The following is a 14,951-nucleotide window of genomic DNA, read 5'->3' as shown; positions in this document are numbered from 1 at the left end:
GGCAAAATGGTTATAGCTATTATTATATATTGCCAGAAAGTTGTCTGTTGATTTAGTTACTTGGTTCCAGGTATTTGGGTAAATACGGTATGCATGAATTATCTCAAGGTCCAAGGTAACGACTGACAAATCAGAAGAAACAAATAGCACCTTTAAAGAATTTACCTATTGAAGGTTTACTTCTTCAAACAGACTGTTAGATGACAGCTCACATGTGCACCCCAGAGCCTTGTATTCGTTAAATGTTCAAGAGCAGCTGTTGTTAAAGTGTTTAAAGACTGGACTGTCAGCTGAAAATCTGGGTCTGAACATGCGAATTGTGGCCGTCAGCGACTAGTCAATGTTAGGGCAGAACGGAGAGCGGCAAGACAGGTACAAGACAACAGAAGGGCAACAGTGCAGTGTCAGATTCCTCACATCACCTTTCAACATCTTGTGGTGTCACGAGGCGGCCCAACACAGTACTGATGGGGTGGTCATAATAATCTGGTGTTACAGGGAAGGAGCAGGGTTTCCAGTTCTTTCCGGGTTTTCTGGAATATAACTGGGATCTGGGTCTCTGGAGATTTCTAAGAGTCTTGGGCGGGATGAAATCTCCAGTCCTGGGGGCAGGTGCAGCCAATTGCCAGGCCAGACTGTCCAGGTGGCTGATAACAGCCCTATTAAGAGATTGGACAGATAGGAAGAGTCAGTCAGTGGTGGAGGTGTACATACAGAGTGTGGGAGACTGTGTATGTGACACACAAGACTCTGAGCTGGAGTCTGGCTGGGTAGGCCGAGAGGGCCTGTGGCACACGTGGAGTGTTGGGAAAGGTCAGGAGGACCATTGTCACACAGGGAGGTGAAGCTGCTGGGTGTCTGGCCATGAGCAGGCTGAGGCTCTAACCCTGAGGTGGGAGTTGTGAGGAGAGGGATCAGCTGTGGCTGATGTATGACAAACTGTTGAGACACATTTCTATGTTACCTTATTTGTGTCGAAGATACAGACTTTTGCCTTGAGTTATGCTGAAGATAAGCTTACGTTTGTGTTTACCATTTTGACTGCCCTGAAGAGGACAATAAAAAGCTTTTGTTTTATTCAAACACCCTCTGTGCGAGTGCTCTGTGGACTCCCCGATAGATAGATAGATAGATAGATAGATAGATAGATAGATACACAGAATATACATATATCATTCCACCAGTTTGAAACTGGTTGGAGCACATTCTGTTGGGATTCCAAGCTCCTGGAATTCCTAAAAGGCAGTGGAGGGACACAGTAGAATCACCTGTGCCTCCCAGAAGTGTCTGTATTTTTTTTTGTTAATTACTATATTTTTAAGAGGCTGTTTCAATTGATCTGTGTGGGTTGGGATACTAACAATAAAATTGCCCTTCCATTCAGTCTACTTTAAAGTGCATTTACTCATAAAAATAAGGAACTTATAACCATTAATATATTGGGTATTAGTTGTTACAGTATATCGACTTAAATTACTGTGACACCCTAGGTTTAACCAAGCTCCTTATTGCTATAGTTCTCAACCCCAATTACCTCTGTGGGGTAGTTGTAAATACCTGTAATAAACAGCTTTCACTGTTCACCAGTTGGCACACATAATTGTAATTTCCGTGCACTCATGTTTCTCTCCTGAAATTACATGATTTCTCAGAGCCCAGGAAAGGCTGTCAGCAGAGCAAGACAAAGAGGTGGTTTAAACAAAGAGTTTACAAATGAAATAAAGTTATTTTTTTTAATTTTGCACTTTTTCGTGACACTAAGCAAACATTTAAATATTAATGGTTAGAAAAAAAAATCATCAGGAAAATAATATTTAAGGGGAGAAGGGGAAGAAGTAGTTAATTTGGGCTGATTAGGGTAAACTAAGGATTAATAATGGGTGATTTTTTTTGTTTGTTTAACTTGTCAGATTGTATCAAATGACTTAGGCCTCTTTCACACTGGCTGATTAGGAGACGATCTGTCAACCGATCCTCTCCTGAATAGAGCTGCACGTATCGGATGTCACTGCTGTGACATTTGTGTCCATACAGTTTTTTACTCCATCTTGTTAAAAAAAAGACAAAAAAGGGGGGTAGACTGGATGGACCACTTGGTCTTTTTCTGCAATTACTCTTCTATGTTTAAATGGTCAATTGGTTTCTTCACAGATTGACCCCATTCTTTAGGACTGTGGTAAGGACATTCTGAGAAATGCTCCTCTTGGATCAGAGACTGGTGTGCATTGTTTAGCCAAAGGTGACTCTATCCTTATTGCTACCTAAAAAGACGTAAAATTACTTCTTACTCCCCAACAAAAATATGCAGCGTGTTTTGATTATCTGTGTATTTCTGGGCATGCATATGTATAAATGTGTTAACATGACACTGGGCTCAATCTGACCTTAGACCACATGATCCTGAGCAACTCCATACTTGGATCTTTTACAGCTTGTGCAACTAGCGGACAGCTGTCTGGAAGCACCCCGTGCACAGCTGGCAGGAAGTACTATGGTGGTCCATTAAGTGACATCTCTTTCTGCATTGAAAGTACCAACTACAACTCTTGTGTCACTTACTGGAGGAATACATGAGTAGCTGTAATGTTAGCACATTTGTAGTTGAACTATTTCAAAACAATAGAACAACCACTGAAAATACTTCCTCGTCTCAATGAACATGAATTGCCTAATAGCAGGTCAGTTCAGAAATCTTAATAAAGCACTGCAGAATATATCTGTGCTTATAAATGTGTAAGATTAAAACAAAACTAAAAAGGTAACAAAACGCTAATCTGCTTTTTAAACTGATTCTTCTAAATCAGTGCTGCTTGCCAGCATCTTTTTGTAATTATCTCTGTAGGCTGGATTAATGGAGCACACGGGATGAAATGACAATAGTCCCTTATTGGAACAGCACTTTTCCCATCCATTTATGTACAGGTTATAATTTTCAGGTGCCTGAAAAAGTACCAGAATCAGAGTTTAGTTATAGGATGGGAAAAGAGCACATGCATTATGGGTAGGAAAGGAGGACAGTAGAAAAAAAAATCACTAAGCGCAGCAATAGAAGGTTTGCAAGGGGTCATTGACATGTAGCTGTCAGTGGTTCATTATTTTAGTGATTTACCTTACAATAAAGTCAACTGTCAGAAAAATAAATTCTGCTAATACAAATAGTCATGTTAAAATATCCAGCCACAGTTCCTTAAGTGAGGAAATCTCTGTTCTTAAAAATTATACTATATCTAGTAGAAAGCTTTTTAGACATCTTTTAACCCACTATACGTTAATTACTTTTTTTCGGTTTCTTTTCATGTTGCAGCCTGTGACTTGAGTTCAGTGCATATAAGAGTGTGTGTGCTGATCTGTTCTCATTTTATGTAACTTTTTGAGAGCAAAATTACTGACTGCTAATGCATTGCTATCTTTGGCTTTTTTGTAAACTCAAATTTAAAGATGTGTGTATAAAAACTTACATTTCTTAGACCTTCCTGTATTTTTCTGTCTGTACATGGCATAGCTTTCAGAAATGTTACTATCCAAAACATCCAACAATGAAAAGGTTATAGAAAATTATTTTGCAAAACATTTGAAACGCGCCCCCTCACTGCTCCCTGCTGAATCCTCCACTCATGTATTTTATGGACGGAACTTTTAGTCTCGCACAGATGAATAGAAAGAGATTAGCTGCTGCAGAGCACTTTTGTATTAAGAATTATGATTGAATGCACGCTCAGGCATTCATTGGCAATGCAGTAAAGTGCACCAACTACAGCTATAAAGCTTTTCCAGGTATCTCTAGCTGTGATGACTGTTCTTAAACCCCATGAAACTAAGTGCATTTAAATATGATTGTTCTTTCGGATCTCTTTGTTCGCACAAGAAAAAGAAAAGAAGTCACTGGGCCACGACTTGAACATACTTTTGCACAAAGCAGACTTAGAAGTTAACAATTTTTCTTTGTACAGCAGGAAAGCAGTATTTACTGATTTACAGGACTCAGCAATTCTTTTTCTTCTGAGCATCTAGCAGAATTAACATTGTCTGGTTATTTTGGAGAGCATTATTTATCAGCTGTCTGGTCATGATTCTTCCTGGAGCAGGAAGGGTGAACATGCAGACAAAGAGTTTAGTTTACGTTACCAAAGGCAATGTGGTGACATGGAGGGTTAGTGTGAGGGTGTCCTCATCACTTTCTGCACAGGATTCTTAGTCTGTAGGGTTCAATATTGAGCTGGCCCACCCTTTGCAGCTATAACAGCTTCAACTCTTCTGGGACAGCTGTCCACAAGGTATAGGAGTGTGTCTATGGGAATGTTTGACCATTCTTCCAGAAGCGCATTTGTGAGGTCAGGTACTGATGTTGGACAAAAAGGCCTGGCTCACCGTCTCTGCTCTAATTCATCCAAAGATGTTCTATTGGGTTGAGGATGGGACTCTGTGAAAGCCAGTCAAGTTCCTCCACCCCGGACTTGCTCATCCATGTCTTTATGGACCTTGCTTTGTGCACTGGTGTGCAGTCATGTTGGAACAGGAAGTTGTGAGCATGCAATTGTCCCAAATGTCTTGGTATGCTGATGCCTTAAGAGTTCCCTTCACTGGAACGAAGGGGCCAAGCCCAACCCCTGAAAAACAACCCCACACCATAATCCCCCAAACTTTACACTTGGAATAATGCAGTCAGGCAAGTACCGTTCTCCTGGCATCCACCAAACCCAGACACATCCATCAGATTGCCAGACAGAGAAGCGTGATTTGTCACTCCAGAGAACACATCTTCACTTCTCTATAGTCCAGTGGTGACGTGCTTTACACCACACCATCCAACGCTTTGTATTGCACTTGGTGACGTAAGGCTTAAATGCAGTTGCTCGGCCATGGAAACCCATTTCTTGAAGCGCTCTACGCACTGTTGTTGTGCCAATCTGAAGGCCACATGAAGTTTGGAGGTCTGTAGCTATTGACTCTGCAGACAGTTGGCGCCTTCTGCGCACTGTGCGCTTCAGCATGTGCTGACCCCACTCTGTCATTTTACGTGGCCTACCACTTCGTGGCTGAGTTGCTGTTGTTCCCAGTTGCTTGCACTTTGTTATAATCCCACTAACAGTTGACCATGGAATATTTCATTGCAAGGAAATTTCATGGATTCATGGGCAACCTATTACAGTACCACGCTTGAATTCACTGAGCTCTTGAGAACGACCTATTCTTTCACAAATGTTTGTAGAAGCAGTCTGCATGCCTAGGTGCTTGATTTTATACACCTGTTGCCATGGAGGTGATTGGAACACCTGAATCCAATCATTTGGAGGGGTGTGCCAATACTTTTGGCAATATAGTGTATATATACATGATGGCACCATCATGGACAAGATGGTTGTTGAACAAGATACGACTTGGCTTATAGTTATTCTTTGGGTGGTGCAGATATTTTAAACAATTTATGTATGGTATCTAGACACATAGCAGGTCTTAATTTTGTGTGATTTTATGCTATATAGTGGCAGATTTAAATAGAAATGCCGAAGAAAGCTATTTTTTTACTGTGGCAAACAGTGAAATATAACAGAGACATTCCCTGCTAGTAAAACTGTATTTTGCCATTGGACTGTGAGATTAAATGATTCAGTTACTTATATATTTAGTTTTCTTAACTGTGTTTTAAACATATGAAAATGGCATGAATAAAAATGATGATGGGACCCTTAACCTACTATTTTGTTGCACAGCTTTTAGAGGCAATCGCTGAAAACTAGCAATCTCTGTAGCTCTGAAAGCTTATTTTTTTCATCTGTGAATATATAGCTTATGGGACTTGCCAAACAGCTCCAGTTTTGTCTCATCTGTCCAATGGGCATTCTCCCAGAAGCATTATGGCTTGTCAGTATGGATTTTAGCAAATCCCAGCCTGGTAGTTTTATGTTTTTCAACTGAGGAGTCCTCCTGGGTCTTCTTCCTTTAAACCCCCTGTCGTCTCGCTCAAAAAGCAATGGATGGTGTGATCAGACACTGATGTACTTTGCCCTTGGAGGTCGGCTTGTATCTTTTTGGAAGTTTTCCTTGGCTCTGTGTCTACCATTTGCATTATTCTATTCCATCTGGGGTTAATTTTCCTCTTGCTCAAGGAGTCTGACTACATTCCGAGGAAAAAGTAGTCAGATAAACATCAAGCTGCTTGTAGATGGCATTATAACTATGGGACATGTTGGTCTCTATTTTTTTTTTCTGAACTCTTCCTCTGCTTTCCTTTGCTTTCTCTGGTCCATGTTCAGTGTGGTGCTCAGGATAGCAAGAAGTAGAGCAACAATGTTATTCCATGCAAATAGGCTAACTGACTGATTACAAGATTGAAGACATGCAATACTAATTACAGAAAATGGTTAGTTTTTAAATATCTCTATGATCCCAATTGTGTAAAATCTTTTGTAGGGGTACCAACAAATCTTTTGCAGGCCATTTTTGAAAAATCTTTATAGCATAAGCAATCATTTATCTCTCTTCACACATTGCTTTACTCTGTGACATACAAAAGACATGCAGGTATACATGAGATAATAAATTTTAATTTCATCACTTTTCTTATTTTGCCATACATTATTTAAAAAGGAGCTCATGCATCAAGTATGTGCTGACCGGAACATTTCTTGTTGCCCATAGAAACCAATCTTCTATGTCCTTGTTTAGCTTTCATACCAGAAGGTTAGAATGAAAGTTGGGAGCTGATTGGTTGTATGGGCTAACACACCTTTGATACATGATATCATTCCACTTTTTTATTGTTGCCTTTTAGCCATCATTGGGCTTGTCCATTAAGGCAATGCAACGAGGAGTAATGAAATGCAAAATTAAGTGGCCCAAAGCAACCAATAAGGTTGTAATTGGCTGCACAATGTACATAGGATTCCCTAAGAAGATGATTTGCAATTTGTTCCTAAAGGTAGCTGCATCTTGCACATCATCCTTGCTCTTTTTTTGCTCAGTAAGTATGTCTATAGTTACCGGTTATTGTCTTTTGTTTGTTCTTTTGATGGTTCCTCTGGTATTATTAAATTGCGGCTCCTTAATTATCTTTATATTCTACTGCTAAATATTTTATGTTTGTCTATTTTAGAAAACCCGATATGAAGTTTATGTGAAACTCCTGAAGGAAGGAGGCAAAGAGCTTCTGAGCAGTGGTGACAATGACAACTCTGGCCTGAAGAAATCTCATTCAAGCCCATCTCTTACTCAAGATTCATCACCAGCCAATGCCAAGGTCAAGCGTAATGTTTCGGAGAGGAAGGATTACCGGCCAGAGACACCCAGCATCAAGCAGAAGGTTACCTAAGAGTCATGGGATAACAATACGCTGGAGTCAGTCCGCAAGAGCAGCAAAATATATTGTCTGTCACAATTGTTACTATCTGTGGTTCATACAAACAACAAAATGAGTCTGTGACTGAATGGAGCTTGATAGCATTTTCTATTGCACATTCCTTTTTGCTGTTAACTGCTCACTTTGTTGTAGATGTCTTTGTTTCCAATCTGCATAGTGTGGTAGTTTGGCTTATAACACCTCATGCACTGCAGAATAAGTCCAGCGCTGAAAAGTATTGCGTCTTTATTCATAGGGGATACATTTCTGGACAACAAAATGTCATGCCTGCCCCAGGGTCCACTGATCTTCACTTTAAATATTTTTAAGTTATATTTTTTAACTTAATGTATACAACAAATATTGGTTGACTGTTGTTGACCTTTCTTTTTTAACTAATTTATTGTAAACCCAGATATAAATTATGTGTAGGCAAGTGTTTGTGTGCTGGAATTATAGAAATTGGAGGTAGAGTTTGGGCCAGTGCAGGTGCTAGTATTTTGAATGCACCAACTTTACCGACACTAGACATACTTGCAAATGCACATTTGCTCCTAAGCAGAGTAGGCCATTTAGTTTCTGCAGGAGGTGTTTTGTTACTGTTTAAGTGTATGCTGTCTACACAGAACTGTATGGGGATAGCACATTCATGTTCAATCTGGACATCTTCTAATGTGTGTTAAACATTATTCCAGGCTAATCAGTTTATGAATGTACTGTACAGTTTTCATCTCAGTCATTAGAAAATCCGTATATACAATTTTATTTCTTGAATCCATTGCTGTGTCAGTTCCAAATCAGAACTGCAGCTATAGACTTATGTGTTGTCTATTTTTTTTTTTTTTTTTACGTTTAGAATAACAATTATCTGCCATTGTGAGGCTTATTAAGCAAGGAAAAGAGCAATGCCCAAAGCAACCAATCGGAAGTCTTTTTTTCCAGTAAAAATGAAATCTGATTTGTTGTTATTAGTGACTTTATTACTGCTTTGCTGAATAAAATTGGTGGACTTCATTTATATTCTTTCATAATTGAAGGATTGTAGAAACAGCAGAGGATTCTGCAACTTACCATCAATACAGGACAATTGAGTAATTTGCTGTGAAAAAAATAAAAAACATTTCTACTTCTAATTATAGTGCATTTGATTTGCACTTATGCTCATAGTGTTCTATGATAGACATACCATATATCTAGTGCAGGTTATAGAGGAAGCTGTAATTTACATACATACATATATTATTATTTTTTTTCATCAGCTCAGAACTTTCAGTAGTTTTTTCAAAATGAAGGGAATAGAGGACCTAAAGGGTAGAATTACTGATGGATCATGAAAGATTTGAACATGACATGTTTTTACAGCAATGGGAATTTCACAGAAGGATAATAGATGAGAAGCCGAGACTGGTATGACTATATTTTCTTTTTTGAAACTATGTGCAACAAAGTGATTCTTTGCATTATACAGCTTCCCTACACAGCAGTTTTGTTATTTTCTTTTAGATACATTTTTTGTAAATGCATTAGAAAAATAATTTTCACTATGTAGTATGTTGGAATGTTCTCAAGCCCATTATGATCATTGGGCAGGACCTCGGTACAACATTACATTGTTTTTTCTCTACATTGTACAGAGAGGCCGATAAAATATGTACCTGTCACCAAGGCCGGATTTACTCACTCTGCTGCCCCATTGCCAGGTTCCTCAATGCACCCCCCTGTATGCAGGCTGCATACATACAAGTGATCTCGGCGACATCGCCGAGATCACTTGTACAAAACAAGCTTCCCCGCTGTACATTTAGCCCTGCTTGCCCAAAGCAGGGCTAAATGTAGAAAACAACTAGCCGCCTGGTGCCCAGAACTGCATGCCCCGGGTGTCGGGAGATAGGAATTCCACACCCCTGCTGCCCAAGGCCAGGCCTCGGTTGGCCTTGTGGGAAATTCGGCCATGCCTGTCATCTTACTCACATCAGAGTTCTAAAAAGCTAGAATATGCTATTGGCCAAAGTGCAGATCAGAATTAACCAAATATTGGAGGTTGAGTAAAGTGTATTGGTTTAATATGCATTTTTTCTTATAAAACTGTGTGTAACTAGTTACTATCTAATTTGCAGTTCTGCCTTTAGTAAGCCTTGCATTAAATGATACTGCCTACCTAAAGTGAATCTCTGTTAACATAAAGATATGTAGACAGCTTTGCCAGGATGATTAAATTAAGCCTAATAAAAGGGTAGAAAATGCTGTTCTGGGTTTCCTTCAGTCCTGCTCACATAATGAAAACTTCAGGCATTTAGTTATAAGATCTCTGCATGCAGCTGAATTCAGGACAAGTCATGTTATCAAATGCATAGGATTTTGTTATGTGAGCAGTACTTGAGGAAACATGGGAACTGAAAGGAACAGTACGTATTTACACTCTATTATTCCATCCAAGCATGACTGTAAATGGAGATTTATGTTAACTTTGGAGTATAGGCCCATTTATAGTGGAAATATACTATATTAACCTTCCCCTCAATCCTAAACCTGCTGTAACAATATATACATAGATAATAATGGAGAACCTATTCTGAAAAAACTGCTTATTCTCATTATGGCCTGCCACATGACCAAATGTTAGACCAAATTATACAATTTGCCTATATGGTCTTTGCTGAAATAAAGAATCAGAATTCAGACAAAGCAGCTGACTTACTTCAATAATCAACTTTGGCTAGGATTACATCCTGGTTGGGTATTTTAAGGTCTCTTTTATCTCCTATGTATGTAGTGTACCACAAGGGTCAGGATAGGGTGGCTATTACTGTAGATTTTTACTTTAAGTAAACGAAAGCCATATTAAAAGTATGTAAAAATAACATTTCACAAACAAAAAAGCACTCAAATTTTAGACTTGCCAAAAAATGCATTAAAGGAATTATACATCTATTGAAATTCAGCAGCCTGCAATATACTTTACTCCTCAACCCTAAGCCAAGGGTACTGGCCATTTGATTAATGAAACAACCTTTTTTTCATCCTCAGCAGCTTAGCTAACTGCTTTTTTTTCTAAAAGTACATAGAAAATGAACTCTTAGAATTGAAGCACTGAGCTGTTTTAGATATGTTTTACTCTTGGATAAAGAGAAGATAAATACATCTTAGGAAATTTGGTTATATGAATTGGTCAAGGTAAAAAAATATAGAACTACTTGGGCTGATTAAAAAGTTTTAATGACTCACCAGAACGAAACCTGAGTTCTTAAAGTGAACCTATGCGTTTGCCATGCACTGCAAAGAAACAGGTTCACTTTACTGCTACCCCGTGCAATAGCTTATACTCACCTTCCCTCTGCTCTTTGCCTTTGTCTCTCTGTTTAGCCACCGGATGCTACCAGAGCTGTCACATGGTGATGGGGAGAGAGTCCTCAGCCCTGTGTAAGCTGTGACTAGATTGACTTGGACCTCATAAAAGGCTAATTATCCTTGCTCCTGAAGTAACTGGTGGGGGGATGAAGAGAAGAAAATATAAGCTGCTGTAGGGGTTGGCATTAAAAAGTTCAATGGCAAAACTTCACTTTAAGTTTTGCATCTTAACAGTAGAAAAGCCAAACATTGTAAAACCCCAAAAAAAGAAGACCTAGTTCAAACCCATTTCTTTTGTTGTAAAAACAGGTATCAGTTACATACATTTGTAGATATATCTGAAAACCGCACTTACCATGTGAAGGTTCTTCTGTGCTCCTACTCTAACATCAATGACAGTAAAAAGAATGTATGACAAGCAGGTCAGTTTATAACTAGGAAACAAAATTGCATGTGGGAAGGGCAATACACTACAAATGCATGAGACAAAATTCCCTAGCATGTGAGCCTGCTGGCCAGATAAGGGATCAGTTACATAGATTGAGAAATATTTGTGAGCAACACAAATTCCTTTATGATGCCACTACAAAGTGTGGCCATACATTAGTCTATGTGAATACCTATACTAAGATACATACAGTATACGGCAGCAATGGAGAAATTGAGAGCAATGCCTACTTAGAGAGATATCCATATCTTCTTAAAGATACAGCAACACAGGATCCAGACTTGCTGAGAGTGCCTGTCATGTGTACTAGATAATAGCATTTAATATTCAGCTATTTATGCACTAAAAAGGTATGTAAAAGACACGGGTGATGTAAAAACATGACTTCTGCAATGTTTAAATCTTGATCATTCTCAAACTGGAATATTAAAGCAAACCTGTGGCTTGTTTCAGTATGGTAAATTGACTGCTTGGGTATATAATAGGCACCTCCAGAGTGCTCCTTGTGCATCACTATTGGGTAATGACACTGCTGCTATAAGGTGCATAAAGGAGAGGAGATAGTCAGAGAAGGACTATACACGCTCTGGTCACCATATTTTTAATATAGAGCACTGGGGTTTAGGTCTGCCAGGGCACTCTGGAAATAAACTGAGAATGTATGCAGATATGTGGTCTATGTAGATGTCTGCTCTATAGTCCAGCAATGAGTTCACCATATTGAAATTATTTACAGTTTTGCTATCCAGTCATATTAGCATATCCAAAAGTCAATAATTTGAACATGGGAGAAAATAAAATGATTATTTCTGTATTAAGCTTACCCAAGTTGTAGGGTCCCAAAATTAGCTGTGGCCTGCAAGGATATATCTTGGTAGGTTTCATGGTCCCACACTGATTATGATATTTTCATCACAAATGACAAATATACTGACTTTAGTAGAATAACTTACCTAGGAAATTAGATTGTTGATTTGCTGTATCGATAAAGTAGTATAAAAAGCTTAGTTTAATAAATATGCTCAATGACATTGGGGGCCTACCGGATTGGTCCTATAAGCTGGTGCGGTACATGTGTCGTGTTGGTTATGACACGACAGTTACCAAATGATGTACAGTATAGATAGAGTTAACACCGTTAGTGTTTAACATTATTGCTACACCACATTTTCTCCTTCAATTACATTGGCCAGGATTTTAAGTTATAAGCTGGTGTATATATGAGTACAGTTGGTACAAAGTCTCTCATACAATGAAGGCCTGTAAAGCATGGCGCATATTTCATCAAAGACAAAGCATCATTCCTCCTGTTTATTTTTATATCTTGTATATAATTAAACTTTACCAAGGTACATGAATATATTTATAACCTAAATTACTAGTACAGCTAGTTCATGTTCTATATCCGTAGGAATTAGGTGAAGGACTCATTGTATTCATTGTGACAATCTGTACTTTGTATAGATGGTGATGTGTATACCTGTAAAGCATAAGTGTTGTTTGTGATGATTATTTACATTTCTTTTGAACGGTACAATCCCTCAATAGTTTTACATTGGGGTTTATATATTGTTTACACGGTACTTGTGTTCCTGATTTTTATACTTTATTATTTTATACTGTGTTGTATATAAAGTACATATACAGCTTAATTTTCATTTCCTTCTTCATTGTCATATAACCTATATTTTTTGTTTAACGTTTATTTTTTTCCTTTAGAAATTTTAGTTTGATATTCATCCTTAGGAGAAAACAGTGCTTTCTTATATAATCAGTTCTAAAACATTCAGTCTTGACTGGTGTTCCACAGTATATTGCACTTACGATAAAGTTTAAGGATCAGTTCATCTGAAGTAATTTCAGTTATTAGTTGTGTGGTAGGCTTGTGGCTTTTGTGCAGTCTATCCTTGTGTCATAGTTCCTAGCTATGCTTCTACCCACCTTGGAGCCTAATATTACAGCGTAACTCTCCAACATTTGCATTCCCTCTGTTGGATTCTACGTAGATTAAAATAAATTTAAAACCACACAGGAAGAGTTGGAAACTCCTGTAGTTGTTGCTGCAGGTGTACATATTCGAGAATTTAAGGGCAAACATTTTATACCTCCAATTCGTACCAAAAACTGAAATATTATGTCTGGATGGACCAACTCTTTGTTAACACATTGAACAGTTTCAGTATGTGCTGAATAACTTGTCTGTCTAGGTCCCCACTCACAATGAAGTTACTGTACACATTAAGCAAGTTGTGTAACATGTTTTTAAGTCCATCTAACATTCTGAAACATGGCTACTGTAAGGAGAGGCCATACAATATTGTTTGCTACCTTTCCCGTTTCCTTATACTTGTGCAGATTCTTCATGTGCGCACTGTTTCCATTTAAGACGGTTTTTTTTTTCTCTTGGTCTAGATACAATATGCAAAACATGTCTGTGAGCAAATTTAGAAAAGATTTCCATAATCATGTTAAGTGTGTTGTAGCTCTTCAGGTGCACTAACAATTTCCCAGTTATTACAGTGGATTCATCTTGCACAAGTATAAGGCAATGGCAGTGGTGACTTTACTGCTCTCTATTGAATTTTTCAAAAAGTGAAGTCGGACTTCAATATATCTCGTGCAATTTGGCTGGAATTGTAACCCTTGATTGACCCGGACAAAAGTCCACTGCAGCTACAATCATTTAGATGTAGATACAGGTCTAAGCAACATGGGGAGTTGACATTTCATGCTAGTGAGCAATATAACTATTTGTTTACTTGCAGCTCATTTATTTCAGCATGTTGCAAATGCAGCGATTACCAACAAAAAGTAACATTACTCAGTAGAGTCGGATTATAATTGCCCAATAGGTAGTAGGACATTTTAAGGTTACTAAAGAGCATATTTAGCAGTCGCATGTTCAAACTAGAACTTTGCAGTGAAGTGCAGAAGGAGTGTGCAAGTTGATATTGAAGGGATGTACAAAGAAGGTGGCTTTTGGTAAATAGCTGATTATTATTATTATTTAAAGGATTTCAATATATTCATTTACTGGAAATAAAGTCTGGATTGGCTAAACCAATAGGTGTTGTTTTGGAGTCCAGGTGATAATTTTCCTTGAATGTATATTGTGAATTTCATTACTACTCATTATGGATTCTGCCATGTATCGTGTACTGTATGAAGTAATATTCTGTGTTGGTTTTGCAGAAGTTTCACTAATTTATTGACCTCACTGTGCTCAACTAGCTATTTGGTGAATACTCTACAGTTACACATAGTGACCTACAACTATGATTTCATAAAGGTTTTTATTTGAATACCCCTTTCATTGTAATGTCAACAGAATTGATCAGAGCAGTCACAAAGATAGCAATATACATGACATAACATTGTTCATAAATGCAACTGCTTTAACTCTTAATATAAAAAAAGACTTATCTGTATTTCCTATATTGTAAAACAACACAGCTTAAGTGCACCACAGAAACTGTCTGCCATGTCAAGCAACTACTGCTAATACAAATAAGATATCACATTCAGTTAAAACAGCTGACACTCAGCTGAAATCATTTATTTGAACTTAGTTAATTAGAGGCATTCATTGTGCACTTCATCTTCTCAGTACAGTGTAGGCAAACATAATTAAGGGCACACTTTGTACTTTTATAGATTCTTGACAGTGTGATGTGTCTATCAAACATTGGATTAAATATATTTTAAAAGATGGCTGCAGGGAGGACATGTACATTTACTAAATAGATAAGATGGGACAGCTAATTGGAATAAGAGTTTAATTCTCTAGTAATTATACATGAAGTACATAAAAGATGTGCC

At 38.0% G+C, this 14,951-nt stretch overlaps 1 protein-coding gene across 1 annotated transcript in view; it reads left to right on the top strand.

The window, feature by feature from the left end:
* Positions 1-7,343, top strand: part of PSD3 (pleckstrin and Sec7 domain containing 3) — a 405,283-nt gene extending 397,940 nt beyond the window's left edge. The window contains exon 16 of the mRNA XM_018576857.1: positions 7,094-7,343. Coding sequence (XP_018432359.1) covers positions 7,094-7,309 — 216 coding nt within the window. The 3' untranslated portion in view covers positions 7,310-7,343. The remainder of the gene's footprint in view (positions 1-7,093) is intronic.
* Positions 7,344-14,951: the final 7,608 nt, after the last annotated feature.

The sequence above is a fragment of the Nanorana parkeri genome, unplaced genomic scaffold (genome assembly GCF_000935625.1).
Source record: "Nanorana parkeri isolate BGI_ZX_2015 unplaced genomic scaffold, ASM93562v1 scaffold78, whole genome shotgun sequence".
Taxonomy (NCBI): Eukaryota; Metazoa; Chordata; class Amphibia; order Anura; family Dicroglossidae; genus Nanorana; species Nanorana parkeri.
This window is presented reverse-complemented; position numbering and strand designations above follow the sequence as displayed.